The 23,743-nt window shown below is 48.8% G+C and overlaps 8 protein-coding genes across 8 annotated transcripts; 5 read left to right on the forward strand and 3 right to left on the reverse strand.

Annotated features, from left to right (window-relative positions):
• Nucleotides 1-409: 409 nt before the first annotated feature.
• ABOM_000153 (branched-chain amino acid aminotransferase) lies at nucleotides 410-1,652 on the forward strand (the record flags this gene model as incomplete). The annotated part of the gene is made up of 2 exons (XM_022527283.1): nucleotides 410-1,423; nucleotides 1,482-1,652. 2 exons carry the CDS (start codon nucleotides 410-412, stop codon nucleotides 1,650-1,652), a joined length of 1,185 nt encoding a protein of 394 aa, XP_022394841.1.
• A 384-nt stretch (nucleotides 1,653-2,036) lies between these two features.
• On the forward strand, nucleotides 2,037-3,172 carry ABOM_000154 (lysophosphatidic acid acyltransferase LOA1; the record flags this gene model as incomplete). The annotated part of the gene is made up of 4 exons (XM_022527284.1): nucleotides 2,037-2,067; nucleotides 2,133-2,370; nucleotides 2,426-2,744; nucleotides 2,774-3,172. 4 exons carry the CDS (start codon nucleotides 2,037-2,039, stop codon nucleotides 3,170-3,172), a joined length of 987 nt encoding a protein of 328 aa, XP_022394836.1.
• A 592-nt stretch (nucleotides 3,173-3,764) lies between these two features.
• ABOM_000155 (lipase family protein) lies at nucleotides 3,765-5,547 on the forward strand (the record flags this gene model as incomplete). Its single annotated transcript, XM_022527285.1, has 3 exons — nucleotides 3,765-4,278; nucleotides 4,362-4,506; nucleotides 4,566-5,547. The coding sequence occupies 3 exons, from the start codon at nucleotides 3,765-3,767 to the stop codon at nucleotides 5,545-5,547; spliced, it is 1,641 nt and encodes a 546-aa protein (XP_022394835.1).
• A 1,045-nt stretch (nucleotides 5,548-6,592) lies between these two features.
• ilv3 (dihydroxy-acid dehydratase ILV3) lies at nucleotides 6,593-8,634 on the reverse strand (the record flags this gene model as incomplete). Its single annotated transcript, XM_022527286.1, has 4 exons — nucleotides 6,593-6,641; nucleotides 6,706-7,024; nucleotides 7,085-8,490; nucleotides 8,561-8,634. 4 exons carry the CDS (start codon nucleotides 8,632-8,634, stop codon nucleotides 6,593-6,595), a joined length of 1,848 nt encoding a protein of 615 aa, XP_022394838.1.
• An 813-nt stretch (nucleotides 8,635-9,447) lies between these two features.
• ABOM_000157 (putative protein kinase) lies at nucleotides 9,448-11,337 on the reverse strand (the record flags this gene model as incomplete). Its single annotated transcript, XM_022527287.1, has 5 exons — nucleotides 9,448-9,995; nucleotides 10,056-10,762; nucleotides 10,813-10,923; nucleotides 10,982-11,226; nucleotides 11,281-11,337. 5 exons carry the CDS (start codon nucleotides 11,335-11,337, stop codon nucleotides 9,448-9,450), a joined length of 1,668 nt encoding a protein of 555 aa, XP_022394837.1.
• Nucleotides 11,338-17,697: 6,360 nt separating this feature from the next.
• ABOM_000158 (cytochrome P450) lies at nucleotides 17,698-19,401 on the forward strand (the record flags this gene model as incomplete). The annotated part of the gene is made up of 4 exons (XM_022527288.1): nucleotides 17,698-18,623; nucleotides 18,676-18,952; nucleotides 19,010-19,179; nucleotides 19,245-19,401. Coding segments are annotated over 4 exons (1,530 nt in total), but the record flags the coding sequence as incomplete, so codon positions are not given.
• Nucleotides 19,402-19,780: 379 nt separating this feature from the next.
• On the reverse strand, nucleotides 19,781-20,886 carry ABOM_000159 (uncharacterized protein; the record flags this gene model as incomplete). Its single annotated transcript, XM_022527289.1, has 2 exons — nucleotides 19,781-20,516; nucleotides 20,621-20,886. 2 exons carry the CDS (start codon nucleotides 20,884-20,886, stop codon nucleotides 19,781-19,783), a joined length of 1,002 nt encoding a protein of 333 aa, XP_022394843.1.
• A 2,098-nt stretch (nucleotides 20,887-22,984) lies between these two features.
• On the forward strand, nucleotides 22,985-23,464 carry ABOM_000160 (uncharacterized protein; the record flags this gene model as incomplete). Its single annotated transcript, XM_022527290.1, has 1 exon — nucleotides 22,985-23,464. One exon carries the CDS (start codon nucleotides 22,985-22,987, stop codon nucleotides 23,462-23,464), a length of 480 nt encoding a protein of 159 aa, XP_022395032.1.
• Between the last annotated feature and the right edge of the window lie 279 nt (nucleotides 23,465-23,743).

The raw sequence follows: 23,743 nt of genomic DNA on the forward strand, positions 1-23,743 counted from the left end.
AAATGCTCTAGCTTTCCAGTTGAAGGCCAAGAGAGGCCTGGATAAACCTTACTTAGCTTTATCGCGGGATAGTTATTGGAGGATAACTTAATGACTCCCTTACTCCACATTTCGGACTGGGCTCGCAACTCCCCGAATGGAGGAAGTGGGTCAAAGTCTCTCGAGGGCGTGTTTTCACGCCCTACATCCTTGTCCCCACATAAATGTGGGTCCGTATACTATCTACACAATTCGTATATGCCTTGGTTGTATGTGACCTGATAACTAAGATATCCTGGATTATAGTCAAATCCTGCCATCTTGGCGTCGGATGACGGGCTATAAATATGTTCTGCTGCAACATGGGAGATTGTCTATCTTTCTCAAGTGCACAGCTCCCAAGCATCCCTGCTAACTACTACCGCATATTATGGCTCCCTCCGCCACTGAGTCACAGAATGCCCCTGCTTTCCCCGAGAAACAGGCCGGCCAGCCCCTCGACGCCTCCAAACTGACATATACTTATACTGCCAATCCTCGCGATGTTCCTGATGAAGCAACAGCCAATTCTGGGGACGAAACCATCTGTACTGACCACATGGTCGTCGCAACCTGGAAAGTCTCCACAGGCTGGTCAGCCCCGGAATTAAAACCCTACGGTCCATTGAATCTCATGCCCACAGCCTCCTGCTTACACTATGCTACGGAGTGCTTCGAGGGACTCAAGGTATACCGTGGCTACGACGGTAAGCTCCGAGTCTTCCGCCCAGATCGCAACGCCGCCCGCTTGAATATGTCTGCTAGTCGTATCTCCCTGCCAAAAGCCAATCCCGACGAGATAACAAAGCTCATCCACGCCCTCCTCGAGGTCGACGGCGCTAAATGGCTCCCTAAGGAGAGAGCCGGAAGCTTTTTGTATCTGAGACCGACACTCATCGGCACTCAGCCAACTATCGGTCTCGTGAAGTCCAAGCAGGCGATCCTGTACATCATCTTGAGCTACATGCCTCGACAAGACACACCATCCGGTGGAATGAGACTTCTGACTTCACCAGAGGACATGGTGCGTTCTTGGGTAGGTGGATTCGGCTACGCCAAGGTTGGTGCGAATTATGGACCGTCAGTACTCGCTACACAAGACGCTATGCAACGTGGCTTTCACCAAATCCTCTGGCTATATGGAGACCAGGGCGAGTGCACAGAGGCGGGTGGTAGTAATTTCTTTGTGATCTGGCGCCGCAAGGATGGCAAGAAGGAGATCATCACTGCGCCGTTAGATGACCGTCTCATTCTGGATGGCGTTACCCGTCGCAGCTGTTTGGATCTAGCAAAGGAAAGACTAAGTGACGAGTTTGAAGTGACTGAGCGCAAGTACACCATCAGTGAACTAATCGAGGCCGAGACGGAAGGTCGACTGCTAGAGTCGTTTGCTGCGGGTACAGCGGTAAGTTGTTCTTCGCTAGTTAGGTGTCATAAATGTCCATGCGCTCATGTTGATATAGTGGTTCATTACCCCTGTCTCGGCGATTCAGCACCGAGAGCATGCTATCGCTATCCCTACGGGACCCGATGGCGGACCCGGTGAGGTTACTGGTAAGATCAAGGGCTGGCTGAGCGACATCATGTATGGGCGGACCGAGCATGAATGGGGTATCGTGGTGTCTGAGAGGTAAAAGCGATGGGATGGTGTTTCTTTATCATATTAATAACTCCATATGAGTCATGCATAATTTACGATGCTTGTTTCCTAAGTATACTAGTAGTATCACCATCAAAAGTAGAGTCGACATGAAACCCTGGCCCAATGCGGTTAGCGGTATATTGCTGCCTCAGGCAACGGAGGAATGCTTGGCTTCGGCGACATGTGAAAGTCGAAATCTCCGCCTCGCTCACGACATCCGATAAGGACAGCGAGGCTCAATTACTTGACCCTAGCCGATTCTGGCCAGCGCCGCCTGCTGTCAGTCCCTTTCAACCGCATATTGCAGCTGTGCATCAGTCCAGGGGATGGCCACATGAAAAGCACAGTAACCGCAACACAACACCGCCGTTGAAACATGGAGAAATTCACTCAGTTCCGAGATCGAGGTGTGTGCATCTCGTGAGATTACTGGCCCCTGTAATCGCTCAGGCTAACTAGTGGGACCGTCTAGGATCGGGAATTGCGCCTTTCCTTCCTATTCCACCGCAACCGGCCGGCTTTCAGTTGCCTTTACGCGTCTTCCTCTTCTTTTTCCGTCTTCCACTGTTTATCTTCGTTTGTGTCAGCTACTTCCTCGTGCTACAATGGCTTCCGATTGGATCGCTCGGGAAGAAGGCATCCTTGTGGTGTATTCTCGGGGTGCCGAGCATATGGTGGATTGATCTTCAAGTGGACGGGGTGAGGAAAGGGTGAGTCGCCTGCAGGCTACGTCACCGAAAGTACAGGGCTAAGAGCCGAACACAGATCCTTATCGAAGCAACACCAAGCGCGTCTTCCAGGCCCGGGTTCCGTCATTGCCTCCTCGTTTACATCTCCCATCGACGCAGTCTACCTGGCTGCCATATTCGACCCGGTCTTCACCGCTTCCTACCCGAACTCGCGAAAGGTCGAACAGATATCTCTCTTCCAAGCAATTCTGCGCGCATTTGCCACTCCACACACCAGCCCGCCCCCGAAAGCGCGCTTGGTAGATCTGGCGACCTTAGTTAAGAAATATCCCGGGCGACCTATCGTCACGTTCCCCGAATGCACGACCACCACGCCCGGGGCATCCTGCCTCCCAGTCCGTCGCTGCTGAGCGTGGCCCCCAAGACTAAGATCTACCCGGTTAGCTTACGGTATACCCCGGCTGATGTTGTGACGCCACTTCCCGGAAGTTATGTGAGTTTCTTGTGGACGCTGCTCAGTAAACCCACGCACTGTATCCGGGTACGCATTGCCGAGGGGGTGGTGAGTGGAGTTGATGGAGAGGGCGGTCCCACTACCCGAAAGTCTACGTATGATACCAACTATTTGGATACACTGGATAAGGATAGTGCATATTGGTCCCTGGACACGGAGGATGCGGAGTTGACACGGGCCGAGAAGGCCCTGTTGGACGATGTGGCAGATTCGCTAGCGCGTTTGGGGAGGGTCAAGCGGGTTGGATTGGGGGTTTCGGAGAAGAAAGATTTTGTCCGAATGTGGACGAAGACCCGACGGACGTGGTGATGAAATTGTATATTCTGATGTAGCATCATGGGGGGATATCCCCAGTAGGTTGAGTCTATACTAGCTTTCGCACCAGCAGCAATGACTAGAACAAGGAGAAAGCAGAAAGCAGAAAAGACAGGCCAGCGGTGAGACAGCACCCTTGCTGGTACGCCAACGAAGCACATACAGACCGTGGGAGAGAAAGTCACTATATATTCTCGACCGACCGGGTCTCGCCGATGACCCTGCATGATAGCGGCAATAACAGCTTGGAGTAAACCACCTGGAGACCAAGGGGATCACCTGACACTGTCAGCACTGATCACAGGATGATTATAAAAGACAGCCCTTAGCCTACTACTAGTAGTACACAGCAAGCGCCCTTAAACAGTGAAATCTTGGCCCCCACTCTCCAGCGACGAGGCGGAGCTGCAGATCAAAAGTCCCCCGCTAACCGACAACATAAAGCTCCGTCTTTAAGGCTTAATTTCTGATCCCTGATCCAGTTTCCGTGGATTCATCCTTGATGTGCTCTCCAGTCTTGCCCAGACTCGCGTAATTACCAACCACACCACGCCTATAACATGAAGAGGAAGACATAGCTGTCAAGATGGGGTTCAGACGTCGCAAAGAGAAACTACAACCAGCTCAAGGAGCATCGTCTGTAGGGCACACACGCTCCACCTCGCTGTACACCATCCCAACGGCAGCGTCTACTGTTCATTCTCTGTCCACGGTATCAACAATATATAGTCACGACAACAACACAACCACATCGCTCAGTCTTTCCGGGACGACCCTTGTCACAGAAGGGTCGTCCACCGAACCCTCTAGCCAATATGGAATTCAGGATTCAAACTCGCGGAAACAAAAAGCCAGACGCTCGCTCGCAAAATATGGGTCCTATGCGGATCTCTCTAATGCAATCTCTCATACTGTGGCTAAGGCCAGCGATTCAAAATTAAAGGCGCGGAGCTCTGTCATAAATCTTGAGCAACAGATGCGCGAGTATGTGACGAATGTGACGCATTCGAGTGTGGATCTTTATGGGACCATGCTGAAGAAGTTGGATCATATGATAACCTCGATGGACGAGGGATTGTTCAGAGATAAGGAAGATATGGGTATGTTTTCCCTTCATCATCTGGTGACGATTGGTGTCTGGTCTGTTTTTTTATCGCCCATGCATAATAACATGCATATCTAGTCACGGTATACGGTGACGAGGTCTCATACACGAAGACAGGGACGGAGAGAGAGGTGAAAGCGACATCAACGGGCCCCAGTTTCTTCTCGAAGACCTATCTGTACCACAACTCCCGGCTCCCGGCTCACCTTCCTCCAGTGCATATGTACGCATCAACCATATACTCTATTTGACTATCCATGTGGATCTAAACTCACAATATAGACTACCGCAAACATATGCTCTCATCCGCCTAGCTGCCCAGTACTCCAGCTCAGCTTACAAAAAGCCTGCAGAGCTCACCACGACCAACCCCTACGTGAGCGCCAACATCCGTCAGGGAACGAAGGCAATGGTAATCAAGCCACTCGCATCAGACGATCTCAAGAGCATCGTCCTCGCAATCCGAGGAACCCAAAGCTTCCGCGACTGGGCCGTGAACATGAAAACGCTGCCAACAGCCCCACAGAACTTCCTCGACGACCCCGACAACCTGTGCCACGCAGGATTCCTCACCGTGGCACAGAGAATGGTCCCTTCCGTCGCAGCTTATCTCCGTGATCTGCTAACCGAAGATCCCAATCGCGCGTCATATTCGCTGATCCTGACGGGCCATTCTGCCGGCGGCGCAGTGGCCAGTCTGCTGTACTGCCATTTGCTCTCAACGAGCGTGTCGTCTGAACTGAAGCACTTGGCTAGTTTCTTCGGAAGCATCCATTGCGTGACATTCGGCGCACCGCCAGTTTCTATCAGACCTCTGTTTCCAACGAAGTCCCCGGCATCACTAGAGTCGATGTTCTATGCGTTCATTAACGAAGGCGATCCCGTGCCCCGGGCCGAGAAATCCTATGTCACCTCATTGTTGAACCTTTACTTGTCGCCCGCGCCGTTCTCCCTTGGCACAAGTCGAACCTATCCCTTCGTCAGCAGACAAAACAAACCCGCCATCTGGCGTGTGCCGCCAGCTACACTCCACCTCGCTGGGAACGTAGTCCTCCTGCGACATCAATCGCAAGACCCCCTTCTCAAATCCCCGCACAGCGCAAACGCCGTCCAGAAAGATGAAATCGAAGCCTGTCGAATCCCCAACGAAATCATGCACGATGTCGTCTTCGGAGACCCCATAAAACACTGGATGGGCCTGTATCAAGAAAGAATAGAGCACCTCACCCGCAGGTCGCAACAACCACCTCCCTATCAGCATTAATGCAGCTGAATCCCATTCTAAGCCAACAACTGCTAGTACCATGACCTAGAACCTCGTAAACTAACACTTCATAAATCTAAATATATTAGTCCAATGTACAGCCCCACAAACCACCCTCCCGAGCCTTCTCCCATCCAACCCCCTAACAGTAGCCGCAACAACACGCCGATCCCCATCACTGCAAAGTTCCCACAACTCCCTCGCCATCCACCTCCAATCAATTCCCTCGTAGAAGCCGTAACTAGATCCCTTCAGTGCCTCCCAGTACAGTAACAAAATAAATACGCACTCCCATCCTAGTCCAACAAAGGAGAAACGAGGGCCCACGAAGAACACTCCACTCCAAGATACCAGATTGCTCAATCGACGAAGGCTAGCCACAAACTCTTTCCAGATGTCGCTGACTGACCCGGCCTGCAATACTAACCATCGACAATGAACCCGATAGCCCTGGTAGCCTTGCAAATTTCTCTACTGCATCGTTATAGTTGGGACTTGAGTTCGTTTGTTCACCTAGAAGATATTCGGTTATTCATTGTAGTATGCAATACATATACGAGGCAAAAGAGGTACTGATTCATAGGAACAAAGATGGATTTATGGATTGGCATTCTGAAAATCTCCACGAAACTATCACGGTCTCTCACAGTGCAGTTAGTGTCTTACGAATGGCTTATATTCGTGATGGGATGATATTGGTTGTTTCTAAGATCAGTGGCGTAAAACAGTTGGGTAAGATTTGCAGTCGGGGTATATAGGAGCCGAAGATTCAGACGCCTTATTGCTGTCCCCTACTTAACTGGAGATCGGTTAGAACTCGATTAATGAAATTGGTAAGGTATCAAGTTAATGAATGCTCCTAATAACAACATGAGATTAAAGGAAATGCTTTTCAATCCTTTTGGTTCGCCTATCCAAGCAGCATAAAGAAAACAATATATTAACCAGGACATTTATTCCACCCCAATCAACTCAGACGGGAAAAGATGCATTGCTTGGTGATGGCATCCCGCGCAATGATAAAATACACCCGACAGCTTGACACTTAGTCAAGAGCATCGGTGATACAGCCGTGGCTAGCATCCTTGACAGTCCTATTGGAGCGTGTTAGTAACCGAGACCAAGCCACATGTATTCTATCGGGCAGAGATAACATACCTGGCGTACTTGCCGAGGGTTCCTCTCATGGTCAAACCAGTGGGAGGCAACTTCCCGGCCTCCTTATCGGCTTCCCATTGCTTGCGTCTCTCAGCAAGAGTCTCCTCGTCAACTTCGAGGTCGAGAGCGCGCTTCTCGGCATCAATGACGATGACATCGCCATCCTGAACGAGACCAATGGGTCCACCAACGGCAGCCTCAGGGACAATGTGGCCAATCAGGAAGCCGTGAGAACCGCCAGAGAAACGTCCATCAGTGATGAGGGCAACCGACTGTCCAAGGCCATAGCCCATGAGGGCAGAAGAAGGCTTCAACATTTCTATCCCATGATTAATGATTAGCTACGTCAAACGAAGGAATCTGCATTCTCGATACGTACCGGGCATGCCAGGACCACCCTTGGGTCCGGTGTAGCGGATGACCACAACTGTCTTCTCGTCCTTCTTGATCTCACCGCGCTCCAGAGCAGCGATAAAGTCATCCTCATCATCGAAGACACGTGCCTTACCAGTGAAAGAAGTACCCTCCTTGCCAGTGATCTTACCAACACTGCCACCCGGAGCCAGGGATCCCTTAAGAATCTGGATGTGACCAGTCTTCTTGATGGGGTTGGACAGAGGCCGGATGATCTTCTGATCTTCGGGGAAGCCGGGCACCTTCTCGAGGTTCTTGGCTAGAGTCTCACCGGTGACAGTCATGCCGGAACCATCGATGAGGCCTTCCTTGAGCAGGAACTTGAGCAGCGCGGGAGTACCTCCAATCTTGTGCATGTCGGCCATGACGTACTTGCCCGATGGCTTCAGATCAGCCAAGAAAGGAATACGGTCGGAGACAGACTGGAAGTCCTCAATATCCAGCTTAATACCGACCGAATCAGCGATGGCAATCAAGTGAAGCACGGCGTTGGTTGAGCCACCGGTGATGTTCACCACAACCATGGCGTTTTCGAAAGCTTGACGGGTCATAATATCCCTAGGACGGATGTCCTCCTTCAGAAGCTTCTTGATCGCCTCACCGACAGCCAGACACTCAAGGTCCTTGGCGCGGGACTCGGCGGGGTTGGAAGAAGAACCAGGGAGAGTCATACCAATGGTCTCAATGGCAGTGGCCATGGTGTTGGCCGTGTACATACCACCACAGGCACCACCTCCTGGGCAGGCGTTACGGATAATGTCGAATCGCTGAGGCTCGGTAATGTCGCCGCTCAAAAACTGCCCATAGGCCTGGAATGCGGAGACGATGTCGATTTCGGCATTGTTTTGGGTAACAGCACAGCCGGGCTTGATGGTGCCTCCGTACAACATGATACTCGGCCGGTTGACTCTGCCCATGGCCATCAACACACCAGGCATGTTCTTGTCGCAACCCGGGATACTGATGTTGGCATCGTACCACTGACCACCCATAACAGTCTCGATGGAGTCGGCAATCAAATCACGACTCTGGAGGGAGAATCGCATACCCTTCGTACCCATGCTGATTGCATCACTGACACCAACAGTGTTGAACTGCATGCCGATCAAGCCTGCCTTTTCCACACCTTGCTTGACGCGATGATTGAGATCGAGCAGATGCATGTTACAGGGGTTACCGCTATACCAAACGGAGGAGATACCGACTTGAGCCTTGTCCATGTCCTTCTCCGAGAGGCCCGTGGCGTAAAGCATGGCCTGGGAAGCACCCTGCGAGATAGGCTGTGTGACATGGCGGGAGACCTTGTTCAGAGCGTTGTCGTCCTCAGAGGAAGAGGCCTTTTGCTTGGGGAGGGTAGTAGAGATGGGACGACTAGCAGAAAAATTAAATCAGCAACCTGCCATCGGTGAATGGGAAAGGGTATTTCGTTCGATCGCCTTACACATTGACAGCGGACCGCCTGGAGAGGCTCCGCAGAGCAGAGGGCATGCGCCCCCGGGTTTGTGAAAGAAGCATAATCGCAGTTGGAGGGGTATGGGGTCCGTGGTAACAAGGCACAAGTGTAATTGAGAACTCAATTGAAAGAGAATAAATAGCTTCTGACCTCTACAGAAAGTGGAGCGGGTCGCCGAGAGTGACGCCCGTCCTCCGCAGCGAAGTCGGGGGCCGGAGTTGGCCTCAGGCTCCCCGATGCCGGTTGGCCCAATCCCGTGCCGTAGTTTGTCAGCACTCAGGCCAATCATGCGTCATGGACTACAACAATTACCCAAGAGTATACAATAAACGACGGTGGCAACAATGCACCTCTAATCATCTGCACAAATGCTTTGTATTGCGTTTATAATTAATTATTATACACTTAAACTCTTTTTTTTGAAGCCATCTAGAACCTGCAATTGTTGTCTTCTACCACCCTTTTTGCTTGCGGTCTTGTCATGAGTATTGTATATCCGTAAAAATAGAAATAAAAAGAATAAAAAGAACGCGAATATAGATAAAAGTGGTTAGGAAGAAGGAAAAACAGTTCTAAGGGTATACCGGTCCTTTGGGCTAGCCAAGACAAGCGAATGGAATGAGAAAAGGTTATGGAGAGGAAGAAAAGAAGAGAAAGGTGGGAAGATAGAAGTCAGGCAGAAAGAAAAGAGGAAAGAAGATACAGAAAAGAAAGGAGAGGGGGAGAAAAAAAGAGTAAAGAAAAAGAAGAGAAAAGAGAGACAGATACAGGAACACTATCAATGCATCACCCTGATGCCCATCTCTGTATCACGTAGCAAGGCAATACAGAAAACCGGCAGCAAGAGTGGTGGAATATAAACCAAGAGACCGGCTCTATGGTACCTCTTTGTCACCTCTCTTCAACCCACTCGGTACGTCGATCGCTTTCGCAACCCACTCGATGGATGCGATCTCATCCAAGCTTTTGCGTTTTGTATTCCGCTTTAGGAGCCCTTCAACGCACTCACGGGCCCCCTCTAGATCTTTTCCCTTCTGGGGATCCCATTCACCGTCATTGTCGGCATACCGATACCATGACCACTCACATCGCGCAATACGGTGTGGGGTACGAGCACGGAGTTTTGCCGGGTCGCCTCGAGTACCCGGCAAAGCATCGAACGGTAATCTGTTTTCCATCATCGCATAGAGCAAGACGCCAAGGGCCCAGCCATCAGTGGACCGCCCATCATAGGGTTGGCCCATCAGAATTTCCGGAGCGGCATAATCCTCGCTTCCACATCGGGTGTGGAGGAGCGGGCTCTCCGGAGGTTGTGGGATTCGTCTGGATAGGCCCAGGTCGGTAAGGGTAACGACCGCACGATCGTATGTACGCCAATCAGTTATCTCATCCATAGCAGCAGGAGGGAGAGTAACTAGGACATCTATAGTTGGTCCGATTCGTAAGCACTATGGTCAGTCCAGGCCATGGTGGAGTCTCTTACTCTCAAGTTTAATGTCCCGATGGACTATGAAGTTGGCGTGCAGGTAGCGTACGGCAGCGACCAACTCAGAGAAGATCCGCCGAATCAGCTCGGAGCTCATGGGTCTCGGTCCAGAGGTGGCAACGTCGAACAGGTCACCTCCCGGGCAGTAGTCTAAGACCAAAAGAGCGCGCTTTTCGTCGCTTCCAAACGCTTTCAGTTGCACAAGAGAAGGATGGTTGACCGACTTCAAGATATCCACTTCCCGCTTGAGCGATACCTCCAATCGTTCCTCATCCGCTCCACCCGCCGGGCCATGCTCAATGACCTTAACAGCGACAAGCTTTTGCGTAGCGGCATTTACCCCTTGGAGACTCGAACTGTAACCAGATTCCATATCCCGCAGTTCCATACGCACTGCTAGACATACTTGGCTGAATGTGCCCTGTCCGAGCTCGCGCAGTTTGCGATACTTACGCGGCTGCTGGGACCGAACAGAACGTACCGAGTATATTTCATCCGAGCCATCCATGGATTGTGGGCTGAGAATGACGGGCTCCACATCACCATCAGATGTACTGCGACTACTTCTTGGCGGCGTCGGAGGACGGACTGCGGGTAACGCGATGCCGCGATGAACTGCCAGGTGTTGTTCCCGGTGCATGTTGTTTGATTTCGAGTCGGTACTTGACGATGAAAGATTCCTTGAGGTACGGCCGATCCCGAAACTGCAATTGGACGCGGCTTGATCGGAATGGCCTTGGTCGGAGGGACATACTCACTAAGGCTACGGTTACGAGCATGCTTCGGAGCTCCATCAGGGCGTGCCTTGCTGGGTGTCTCTAGATGCTTGTCAGCACCCAACATCTCCGCCATGCCACGCTGCTTGCTGCGCGATCGACATTCCGAGGGCCCCAGCACTTGAGATGAGTCACTTAAACGCAAACTTAGGCTCGAGCCGTTGCGCGAGAGGAGTGATGGGGTCCGAGATAACGATTGTGAATTGCGACGCGGTATTTTCCATGGCGAGACGCCACCGATCGGCGAAGGCAAGGGAGTGATATCTCCCATGGCCATCAGCTGTGGCGACGACAGTAACGATGCTGGAGACAGAGAACCTCCTCCAGAGGAAGGCCTTTCGAGAAAACCACGCAAACTCGATGTTCTTCGCGGAAGGCTGCTTGACGAGAGGCTGTGATGCATGAAAGGGTCAGATTCTTTCGACGGGCTCAGTTGCGCTGTGCACGGCAGATCCGTTCGTATCTGAAGCGACGGAAGCGGCTGTGGAGCCCCGGGGTGACATTGGTAAATCATTTCATCCTTTATACTCGGTGAGAATTCTCCATTCAAGGAGAGTGGAGAGCAGACGCCCTCTTCTCCAGAGCCCACCGAAGGCACCGAAGAAATTTCATTGTTACTCGATGCCGTTGCAGCGGAGGCTTCGTGTAACAGAATAGGTTGTTTGGCAAACAATGCTGACCTATCGGTCGGTTGAGAAGAATCCGGGGAAATCATCGAACGAGTCAGAGGGTTGAGTGCTGCGATATCCCAATGGCTCTTTTTACCGGAAGGGTACTGCTGTCGCGGCGCAAAGTGGACCCAAAGCGCAGTTGTCACTCAAACTAGGCGGGTAACCGCTACCGAAAAGGTCCCTCTGGTTAAACTCTAAGTAGACCAGGCTGGACTTGGTGTGCAAAAGGCCCTCAGGCCTAGAATTCTGGTCGAAACCGGAAGTGAATAGTAATTAATAGGTTGTGTTATCAAAGCATCTGGGATGGGGGAGGGAAGTGGCGAGGATAGAAAAGGGAAGAAGAGGAGATTCCAAAGAGGAGAAAGATAAGATAATGGTGAAAAGGTAAAGGAAATTGGGGGTTCCTTTCTTTTTTTTTAATTGGGGAGTAAGAGGAGGCAAAACTAGGGTCGGGGACGGGATGGTTATTCTTCCCCAAGGGCTAAATCCACTTCCTCCCGGGCAGTATCCATGCAAAGCGTTAAGTTTCGCTGCTGCGCTGCTCCTTTGGATGACGCTACAGGAAAAAAACCCACGCGGGGTCAGCTGATGGCCGCTCTGTTTTAGGATTAGTGGCCACGAGGTGAAGGACTCAACAGTTAACGCTACCCCGCATCCAGTAATGCCGTTGGCGGGAAGACCAAAAGAGGAACCACTGTTCCTTTCCATATCAAGATCGTCTCAGTTCTTTTTGGTAGTGTTCCTCTCGAATTCAGGGCCGTCCTAGAAATGGAAGCTTCATGAGGCTTAGTCTAATCGGGGATCGTGGGAAGGGTTCGGAGTACAGGGGGGTATGCAACAATTAATTGAGGCACACTGAAGTCAGTGGCTGGATGTGATGGATCATGGCTGACAGGAGACTTTTTGGCAGGACCCACTCTTTAGATTTTCTTCTTTCTTTCTTTCTTTCTTTTTTTCTTTGTTTTTAATACACATACTGGGTATTATTGATCTATTCATTTAAATGATGATGAGTTTTTCCTTCTTTCTTTGGCCTGATTTAAGTGGTGGTGCCTTGCATATCCTCTAGATCGGGCAACCTATTCACCAGTATACTGCGCTACACAAAAGAACGTTTATTTATCATTCAATTCTAACGGCGCTATTGTCTATCCTTGCCTCTCAACAAACCCAAGAGCTTAGGAGGACTAATAGTAGTACTTACTACGCAGATACCTATTTCCCAATTGGGGAACCAGCGAGCTGCAAGAAATCCCAAACGGGCAACGTGCCCTGTTTCGGACACCCAGGTGATTGGAAAAAGCAAAAAACCCGCAATGACATTCGTTGAATGGCAAATGATCCATGGATCACGAGTGACCCAGTCCTTTCCAGGCTAAGCTTGAATTAAGTGAAACTAAGCCGTATTAGGTCTCAGAGACCGGGAAAGTGGTTCTTCGTGAAATACTAACACTAAAACAACCCCAATTGCAGGTGCGAGCGACCAGATGTTCTCGCTTCATGCATTCCTATTTCCCAATGGTCGATGGGACTCGACCCCATGCCGAAATTTCGGGTCAAACCGCATTCCATGGTTTCAAATCTCCGACCCATTTTCGACGTAACGAGTCGTTATTTATCATCTGTCGAGTTGATTTGACGCACAGTGCACATCATCGGCCACACTACATTAGTGTCTGCGTTAGCCCGCTTGAGGGGGCAAATTTAACTCCGTCGATTGTACGGAGTACCCTGAATCCGATTTCTCTGAAATTGTGAAGGGTTATCCTCGGTTACTTACTTCGTGATCGACGACTGCCCCCAAAGTCTACGTAAGCTGTTTGATACTCACCAAGTTTGCTTCTTGGTCCTTCAGATCTGTGATTCGTCACGGGAAAAATTGAAACAGGGATCGTTCGACGATCGCCAAGACAACGAGCTATTGAAAAGGCCCCGTTGACCCAGCATTTCGGGCCTACGGGCGCATTTCTTTCAAATGAATGGCTGGAGAGCGTTTTCTTGGCAGGCATGCCTGGTTGCCTGGTTCCGGTTGGTCAATGCTATGATTATCTGCTCCACACCTCTGTTGCTGACTCAAAATCGATTGCAGATCTGCCAATGATGCTACTCTGTAGATTCCGCGAATGACGTGGATCACAATCTCGTCATTTTATGAGACCAATATCCCTGGATCTTGGAAGGATAAATACTTGCTAATGGCCTCGCAGAAATATTCACCGGGCTTTCTTCGCTCGGTTCTCGGTCCAGACCACGTTAGTTCGACAGATGTCTCATTTCCGGGTAATTATAGGTCCCACTACGCATTGCGTTGCTAAGCAAAAGCTCGATGGGTCACTTGGATGCCGGACCCAACTGACCCAGACTCAGGGTATCAGCCCTAACGGTTTTCATCGTCGTATATTCAGAATTTCAGGCCCTCCACCGACAGCCGCGTGGCCGCTTATGAGTATCCGAAGGGGCCACTAACCCTTAGACTGGGACTGATGAAAATTTTCATACTAGCCCTGATACCGTAGCACCCACCTTCTGCTACTGTTGCAGTACTTTGTCTGCAGAGGAAATCTCCGTTCAAGCCGGTGCTGGAAACGTTTCAGGGTCAATGCTGATGTTACTGTATTACGTTGCATACTAGTGATTCCAGATACGGAAGCTGAATGCAGGTTTGATCCTTCGCGAACGACACTATCACTTTGTCCTCGAAAACGATAAACCTTACCACCCCTGCTCATTTAGCAATCACATTCCATACAAAGCTATTTTCAGGAGGGAGTGAGCATGTTCAACAATAGGATCGCTAACCTCGCCTCAAAGCTTATGATTCCAAATAATTCAAGAATGGACCAGACCCAACTTATGGACTGGAATGTGAGGACAAAAACGCTAGCTTACGATCCTAATCGCTGTAGCTAAATTCCACACTAGCCTAGATCTTGTTAGCCTTGTCGCGTGATCAGATATGGAACGCCATGCCATAGGCCTGAATAAGCTCTAAAGGCTTTTTTATCGAGTAGATAAATGAAAGACGACGATCAATCATTCCATTATAGGTACAGAGGCTACAAATCAGACATTTGTATATTGCACCTAGGAATGTTGAGGCTCAAGTTGAGGCGTGGACCTCGATTATCAACAATTGTCCAAATCCGGCAGTTACCTTGCAGAAAACATTAACCCGGACAATGCCGTGCAAACCATCAATACGACAGCTAATATATTGCCTGAGCCAATACGATCCGAGGATCCGAAGTTCGCCAAGGGTATGGTACTGTACAGTGTATAAACTCGAATATATACATACATCCACCCCTAAAGCGATAATTCTGCGATGAAGTCTGAATAAGGCATATTCGTGTCACGCGCAAACACCCGAACTATAAGGCACAAGGGAGATGTGATTGGTAGATTGCCCCCAACGTTTGGCTCCTTTGTATCCAGGTGCAGCACCTTACTCAAAGTGGTAATGAGCACAGGGCCCGGCCCGGGCCCTGATGAGCTAGGAGTATATCGTCGTGCAATAAGATGCACTATGCAACTTGATTCTGCAACAGCAGAGTATGTAATTTCTACAAATCTCGGTTTCTAGCCTTTTTCCCCCTCTTTTTAGAGTTTGTCCTGGTAGAATAATGTCTTGTTTCCCAATTCATAGTATCTATGCACTTTTAACAGCTCAGGCAGCATTCGATTAAGGTTAAACCTGCGAAACAAGGGGTTCCTGGTTATAGCTTTTCAGTCTAATAGGCACATTGGCTGTGACTTGTTACGGGTAGAACGTGAGAACCAACGCATCGCGTTCCAGTAAGCCTGCACTAATGCAGATTTAGGTCATGCCTACTACTGCCGCGACAATTTCCGAGCAACCTTACGAGTGATCTTCCAGTCCGATGTAACAGACGATTTATATGGACAGATGGGATCAGAGGTGCTTCCCTGGAATGTCGTAAATTCACTGTGTGCATAGACTGCATGAGCGGTATCGATTGGCCCGAAAGTGATGGGCTCTGAAGTTGAACCGGTTGGACATTAGCCGTTCCAAATTTGGACCAGACCAGTGATGGGGAGAAAAAATGTGAGCGCCATCACCAAGAGTGGGACTTGCAACACAGAACCTTGTCATTAGACTCGGGTCTAGCTCATTGTTGATCTCGCCGGGTTCATACTATGAAGGCTGCGATTGGCCATCAGACGAAGTAGCTGCTACTAAGGGCCTATGTATACCACCAAAGGAGGTGTGAGGAGACTACAAATAAGGCTGCCCACTTAAATAATATGGCTGATGGCCGAGGTCGTCCAACTAAAGTCATACTATCTTATTGTACCCCATCCAAGATCACAAGGGAAACTTTTCCTAGGAGTAAGACGATGTGTTTGTCGATCATTTGTGGTAGCCCTCGCATCCAGGTCCCTCAGCGAGAATTTATTTAGTGTGACTCTCGCTGCCTTTCCTTCTTGGGAGGAGAATCTGCAGTATGAGTCAATTTGACCGTACACCCAGTGGTGAAGTTGACCCCTCAGACCTTCTACCTTCTTGGCAAATGACCACGTCATGGTGGGCAGACGATCGGTTCTAGACACAGAACAGATGGTCCATTTCTCGTGGATAGAGCCGTGTCTGTCAGGATAATTCTCTTTTACCTGTACCGGGGCCTTGTAGTATTTCTGTATGATCTTAACCAATCTGCTGAGACAACTCTACCGTCGGCCACAATATTTATTCTTTTCTGTTGGCCTTGCCATCGCATGGTCACTTTTCATCTGGCATACTTTTAGAATTATTGGTATTTTTTGTTTCCTGTTGATACTCAATACAATGTGTGTTTCACTTGTTGAGTACGTTAAAAGTTATCTATTAGCATGGACATGCCTGAATGAATCAGGAAGAACGGTGCTTTTGACACAGCATGATTCAGAGGGTATCCGTAGTACTGCAGCAATGGTCAGAATACCTTATTAACAATTCTCTGATTGGTAGTCCTCGGCAATGGTGCATGCTATGCCCCTCATATCATGCAGTAGTACTGTTCCATCAACGGGTTGACAGCTTGAGCCCCACACACCTTGTCGAGGCGATGCAACATGTCTCCGGAGTTTCTTCAGAGCAGCATTTAGATATACTTACAGAGTCATCTATAGGAATACAAAGCTTGAGTAAATGTGTGTTATAAGAAGGTTTAGCAGTTACAACCACCGCTAAAACCAAGCATGTCCAGCCATGGTGGGTGGCATGATTCCAGATGCCAACTTGAACACACACAAGCATTGTGGTGCGGTTGGGACATCAAGCTATGCATGAATTCTGCAAGTGTTGGTCATATTTCATTCATGAAGGCTCTAACCGCCATGATTACCCCTCATCTAGCCCACAATGCGCTGGTCAACTCAGGTAGCCACAGTTATGAGTATCGGAAACTCTGGAGAGGTGCATTAGTGCCGGCTTAGTTGCACTCTGGAAATAGCTTCCATATTAATGTTGTAGCGACTGGTTAGTATCTCTCACTCATATCGTGGTAGGCGTCCAATCCTGCATCATGGATGCTGTCCGTCGACCGTCTCCATTACGCCAACAATACGAATACATGTACGGGCATAATGATAGTTGTAAATTGTCGGGCCATTCTTGAATCATGGCCGACATCCTCTTCATTATTATGATATACACTACGTTAAGTCTTTGGAAGTCTGCCTGTCAAGAAATTATCCGTAAGGTAACAGCTGGCATGGTGATGCATACTGCCTGGCTTAGCTTACATGGGTTACAACTTAGGACAAGATCTTCTACACCATGCTATGCTGCCAAGTGTTAGCTGCTGTCCGCGTATGAGTCTACTATGTCAATCACTACCTTTTCAACCATAGCAGTAGTCTTCAGGGAGGGTGAGACCTCGTTCTGGCCGCTTGGGTTAATTGCGGAATTCGCTAGAATGCAGAATCCAGAGTCAAAGGCTTGTCCATAGCTATAGGGAGCGGAGGAGATATAAGGGAGCAAGCATGTCGCCTTCGTGTGCGGAAGAGTAGAGATTCCTTCAATAACATCCAAAATCTATTCATTCAAACAAACATAACCAGCGAATTCCATTAACATAGTGATCATGGCCCTTACAGTTGAGTTATTTTCACACTCTCTCAACCAGTCATACGGCGGTAGCAGTTGGGTGGCTGTGGTTGCATCCTTGTTGGTACGTCTTTTTTACAAGAATTTACATCTTTCCTCTTGTATCCAGAGCCACAGGGCTAACAGTGAATAAGATTCTATGCTACTTGGTACACGATGCTGTCTATAACTTATTCCTCTCTCCATTGGCATCATTCCCCGGACCGAGACTCTGGGCTGTGTCCAATATCCCTCGTCAGATAAGTATGTTGGGGGGCCGTAGCCATTTGAAAATGCTAGCCCTTCATCGGCGTTACGGCTCTGCTGTGCGCATTGGTCCCAATGAGCTCTCATTCAACAGCCCCCAAGGCTTTCAGGACATTTACGGGTTCCGTCGAGGACAGCCACAGTTTCAAAAGGATCCTAAGTTATATGGATCGCCGTTGGGCGGAATCAGCAACAGTATTGGCGGGTATATTGATAGCGAAGCTCATTCCAGACACAGACGATTGCTGTCTCATGCCTTCTCCGAACGGAGTCTACGTGAACAAGAAGGGATAGTCGTACATTACGTCGATCTTTTTATTCAACGACTGCGAGAGAGAACTAATGTCAACGAAATGCACAGGGCAGAGGAGGACCTCAAAAGCTGGTTCAACTTCACCACTTTCGATATCATCGGCGATCTTATGTTTGCAGAGACCTTCAACTGTCTCAAGGACAGTCAACTGCATCCATGGATCGCCCTGATGTTCAACAACGTCAAGGGTATCACATTTCTCGGAGTATTGAATCAATATGCGCTGTTTAGGAGAATGCAAGAGACACTCTTGCCAAAATATCTCAAACAAAAAATGCTGGAAAACCATAAGCTTTGTGCCCAAAAGGCAGACCGCCGGCTTCAGAAAGGAGCCTCTCGCCCAGACTTCGTGTCTGCCATTCTGAAACATGGGCTCAGTGATGATAAGGAAGAATTCATCGAGAACCAACCTCTCATGAGCAGAGCCGAAATCCATGAAAACTCAGTCTTGTAAGCGCATATGATCATTTCCATACTTTTCGTTCGGGGCTGACACAGACAGCATTACCATTGCAGGAAGTGAAACGACAGCGTCGCTACTATCTGGATGTCTCTACTACCTTTGTAAAAATACGCATGTCATGGACCAAGTTTGCAAGGAAATCCGTGCCGCGTTCGCTACTGATCAGGAAATCACATCATCCATATGCTTTAACCTCAAATACCTCAACGCAGTCCTTGAAGAATCACTTCGTCTGTATCCACCAGTGGCGGGAGGCCTTCCACGACTGGTCCCTAAGGGCGGCACTACCATTGACGGCCAATTCGTTCCAGAAGATGTACATCCATATTCTATCTAATGCATCTTGCTTGACCCAATAACTGATTTCATATAGGTAACCGTTTCCACTCATCATTATGCATCATACCATGATAGAGCGAACTTCGCACTCCCAGAGCAATTCATTCCCGAGCGATGGCTGGGGACCGACGGTAGATTTGACTCTGACAGAAAGGACGTGATGCATCCATTCAGCCTGGGGCCCAGAAACTGTCTGGGTAAAAAGTTGGTTCCCATACTCTGTGCGTTTGGTTCTCGTTTTGTTCTCGATCCGCTAACATCTGGCAAAGTTTGGCACACATGGAGATGCGCTTGATGTTGACTAAATTGCTATTCAATTTCGATATAGCCCTTACTCCAGCAAGTGACGAGTGGAATAGACAGAAGGCGTTTACCATCTGGGACAAACCAGCACTGATGGTGAGGTTGAGTGACAGGTTTACGTAAGCTAAACCCTTTAGATCATCGATTAAATGTATACTCTATTTTACAGGACAAAGGTATGGTAGTGTAAACAGCAAGTACTTTGTTAGCAAATTGGAAAGGCTTGCAGAAGAGCTATTGCTAATAGAAAAAGATATGCCGAGACTGGCCCTCGTATCAGCGAAGCTAAACAAATAATAAAGATATAGTAGTGTAAACAGCAAGTACTTTGTTAGCAAATTGGAAAGGGTTGCAGAAGAGCTCGTTCTAACAGAAAAAGATATGCCGAGACTGGCCCTCGTATCAGCGAAGCTAAACAGGAGGATAAAGTTATGGTAGTAGTGTAAACAGCAAGTACTATGCCCCTCCCCCTAGATAGGTCGTAAGTCCTCATGCATGTTTCTCATGGCTTAGAGGTCTGGAGATATGGGACATTCTCCTTCAAAGTGGATGAAGGAGCTCCTTGTTGCTGCTCTTGGCCGAGATATTTGCGGCGGTTCGGGCTTGTCACATCCGAGATAAGGGTGACACCGGGATATCCAGCAAGATTCTTGAACAGCGCGTATGCACTCTGGAATATGAGGAGAGTCGAGGTTGTGGTGTAGACCCCTTCGAGTTCTATAGCGAACCCAGGTGGAAGAGCCTCAATCCAAGTAATGAACCTGTTCAGCTGTTCCCGGTTTATATTTTCGACGATGCGAACTGAAAAGACAGCACGTAGCGAAGGGGCAATTGTGTTCGGGTTAATATATGTAACACCAGCGAAAGGGAAGCAGACAGATACCCCTAACTTGACATGATGTGTTGGCTTTACAACCGGGCTATTCCCTCGAATAGTCGCCATTACATCCGAAAGTACCACACAGTGGTGACCGTCTCGCTTGCGTCGAGCAATCTCGCCCCGCAACTTTCCAGTTAAGGTATTGCGTGGTGGTGTAAAGGCCTCTGGATTGTGATCATCGCTCGCTGCAAGAATTTCGACAACGCGAGTTGTGGGATTTAACGCTCGCGTTGCCACATGGGAGTAGCAGCAATCTAGAACAAAGACAGCGTCTGTATCTGCGATGTCGAAGTCCTGGACATCTCCTGCCACTACATTATCGATGATTCTTTGGAGGTTTATGCTTCGGCGGGATAGCCTTCGACAGAAAAGAGCTGTTCCCCTCTAAGCTCTCCGTGCCCAGCATAGTGAATCAGCACGATGGATTTGCCGGGTGCATTTGCTGCGAGTCGGAAAATGGACCGAATTTTATCGTTCAGTGTCCAGCCCGGGGTCTGATCCTGTTCGGCCAAGATCTCAACTTCAGCTTGGTCGAGATTTAGTGTGCTCAAGATCGCCTGAAAATGATCGGTGTCTGTAGAGGAATTCGTCTTGTCTTGCTCCCATCGAAAACTCAGCGCGAAAGAGTTGTTGTAAATCCGGCTGCGATTATTCACAGCGCGAGCGATCGCGTCCTCAAACTGTGCGCGAGTTATTGCGTTCATTTGGTCTGCACTGGTGGCTGCCATGGTGGATTTATGGAATTTTCTTGTGAAGGGAGTGAGGGTTGAGTGTGTTCAGAGGATTACACGAGGAGTTGAGTGTGGGAAGGTAAAGTGGATTGAGCTGGAAGTGGGAAGGTACAGTGGGCAGCTAATTCTCTTGTCACAGTATTCTGTTTATTACATCACTGTTACATTGTTCTGGCCTGACTGGTTCTAATGTGTTCTGTCCTTTACATCACTGTTATATTGACCTGGTCTGACTGGTTCTAATGTTCTCTGTCCTTTACACCACTGTTATATTGTTCTGGCCTGACTGGGTCTAATGTGTTCTGTCCTTTACATCACTGTTATATTGTTCTGGCCTGACTGGGTCTAATGTGTTCTGTCCTTTACATCACTGTTACATTGTTCTGGCCTGACTGGAACTATTGTGTTCTGTCTTTTACATCGCCGTTGTATTGTCCTGGTCCAGCTGATTCTATTATATTACATTAGCCTGGTAGACTGGTGTATGGCTAGGTTAGGTTAACAGCGTCATTTATATATATATCTTGAACACGGAACATGAGGAAGGTGCATTGTGGATTACGAGTAGGTAACGAAATAGAAAATGGCTCTTCTTATATCTATGCTAAGAGATACCGTCGCATTAATACTAATAAGGCCAAATATTGTGAGATGCTTGGTGTAGGTAGAGGTATTCTTAACAAACACCGTGCCCTAGGTAGTAGTATGGCGAGGTTTTTTATAAAGACAAAGTAGGCTTATAATTTCAATTATAAAAATGGTTTTCTATCAATTGGTCCCATAACTCAGTCGGTTAGAGTGCTGAGCTAATAACTCAGAAGTCGAGAGTTCGAGCCTCTCTGGGACCATTGCTTTTTGCGCTTCAACTTTTTTACTTTATTTTGTAACCCCAAGATATATATCATCCTCCTTCCCTTGAACTGTCCCTACATATACATTCATTTTGTTTCCCATGTCTTTCTTGCTATATGATGGCCCAACGTTCAACCAACTGTGATCTGAATAGTCTTTATCCGCCTCCCCACAAAACCCACATCCACCCACATAGTCCCACAGTCTGTTCCATATTGCGCGTTATATATATCCTATGTGGTGGCAACGGATTATATGGTCTGCTAACTAGTTACTAGTGAGAGCCCGAATTGTAGTAACGCCTTCTTGATTTCGTCCACAAGGACCCAATACGCTTTCGCAGCGGCATTGTAGTTCATGTTTAGATCAAGAATATCTAACAGGACTCCACGACATAGAAACGTCGACATATACCCACTTTAGCCTTCTAAGCCTTAGCACTCTAAGCAAAGCTTAGCGGAAAGTCGGTTGAGCTATACTGTACTATACATCGACATGCCCGATCATCCCGAGAACTCGGCTCGGGATTATAGGAAGTACTTCGTGGTTGAACCCCTAAGATGTTTGGTGATAGGTTGAAAAATAGGTCCAAGGCACCACCACAAATTAACCAATAGAGAGATCTGAAACGACAGAGACTGTTGAGTAAGCAGCTCTACTTAACCTATAGTCAATAGGCAAGAAGCAGCTTCCATAGGGTGTATCGGCATTGCTACCTCGATCTCCGAGCACTTCGGAGAAAGACACAGCCCTGTCCCAATTCTGCTGCCCATCACTGGATCTCTTGGGCTCCACATGTCTTACATTGAAATTTGATCTTCCCCGGAGCCGATGTGACCTAGATAACTATAGCAGTATCATGCTATCCGATAACAGGGCCGCGTCAGCTATGGCTATTCTTGACTGAAGCCAAGAAAAACAAGCGAAGGGCTATGAGTCCGATCTGTATGTTCTATTGGTCACTATACAATGGTGACTTGATAGAGTGATTCGCCTCAAGCATATCCGTGCTTGGCATACTTAGATTAGAAACAATTCAGGAACAGAGGTCTAGCGACAGTGGCTTAGAGTCGGGCCCCAAGGCAACTGAGATCCATGGATTTGTGGTCTTAGGTGCTCATACCTTCCATAAAACCCAGAGAGACCCTCTCTGACCCCATCAGCATTGTATAAGCAACCTTACACATTCCTCTACTGAAACATTCATCCATACGAAACCAAATACTCGCTCCCCAGGTTCACAATGTCAGTTACATCAACCGCAACCACCACCGCGGCCTCCGCAACCTCAACCTGCCACCAAAAACTCTACGAGATCCCCGTCAAAGATGCCGCCTGCGCAATGCCGATGCAGGGAAACAACTCCGCAATCATGAGCAGCTGCTGCTCCTCCGCCTCCGTCGTCTCCTACAGCGACTGCGACTACTACTGTCTGGCCCAGGGCCAGAACGTCGGTGACCTGGCGGAATGTCTCATCAAAGCATCCGAACCCGGAGAGGTGTGGTGCAACACCAACGCCAACGCGACGGCAACCGGTAGCGTTCCTACAACTGGTGCTGGCACTATCGTCGCTACTGCCTCTGCTGCTGACTCAACTGCGACTGGGACTAAAAGCTCTACTGGTGCGAGTTCGACTTCTACTACCAATGCTGCTGGGGCGAAGAAGTCGATTGGTGTACTTGCACTCTTGCTGTTTGGATGTACTGCTGGCCTGCTGGTTTAGACACATCTCTAGATTGATTTTAAGGGGTGCTGGGCTTGAATAGGGGTGAAGAGCCAGGTCGACTTTGCCTGTGGTTCTTTAGTGCGGGATTCGGTGTGCTTTTTTGGTGCTATTATCTTGTTTGTTGTGGTTATTGTGGTTTATTGTAAGATTATTCAACATGACAGTGTATATCTTAGATTCTACCGGACCAGTATATAATTGCTGTTCTATAATCGAGAACTCGAGGTATTATATTGGAAACCATGCCCCATGCTACCTAGTCCATGGAAGCAGGTT

Source organism: Aspergillus bombycis (assembly GCF_001792695.1).
Source record: "Aspergillus bombycis strain NRRL26010 chromosome Unknown contig00001, whole genome shotgun sequence".
In the NCBI taxonomy this organism is placed as follows: Eukaryota; Fungi; Ascomycota; class Eurotiomycetes; order Eurotiales; family Aspergillaceae; genus Aspergillus; species Aspergillus bombycis.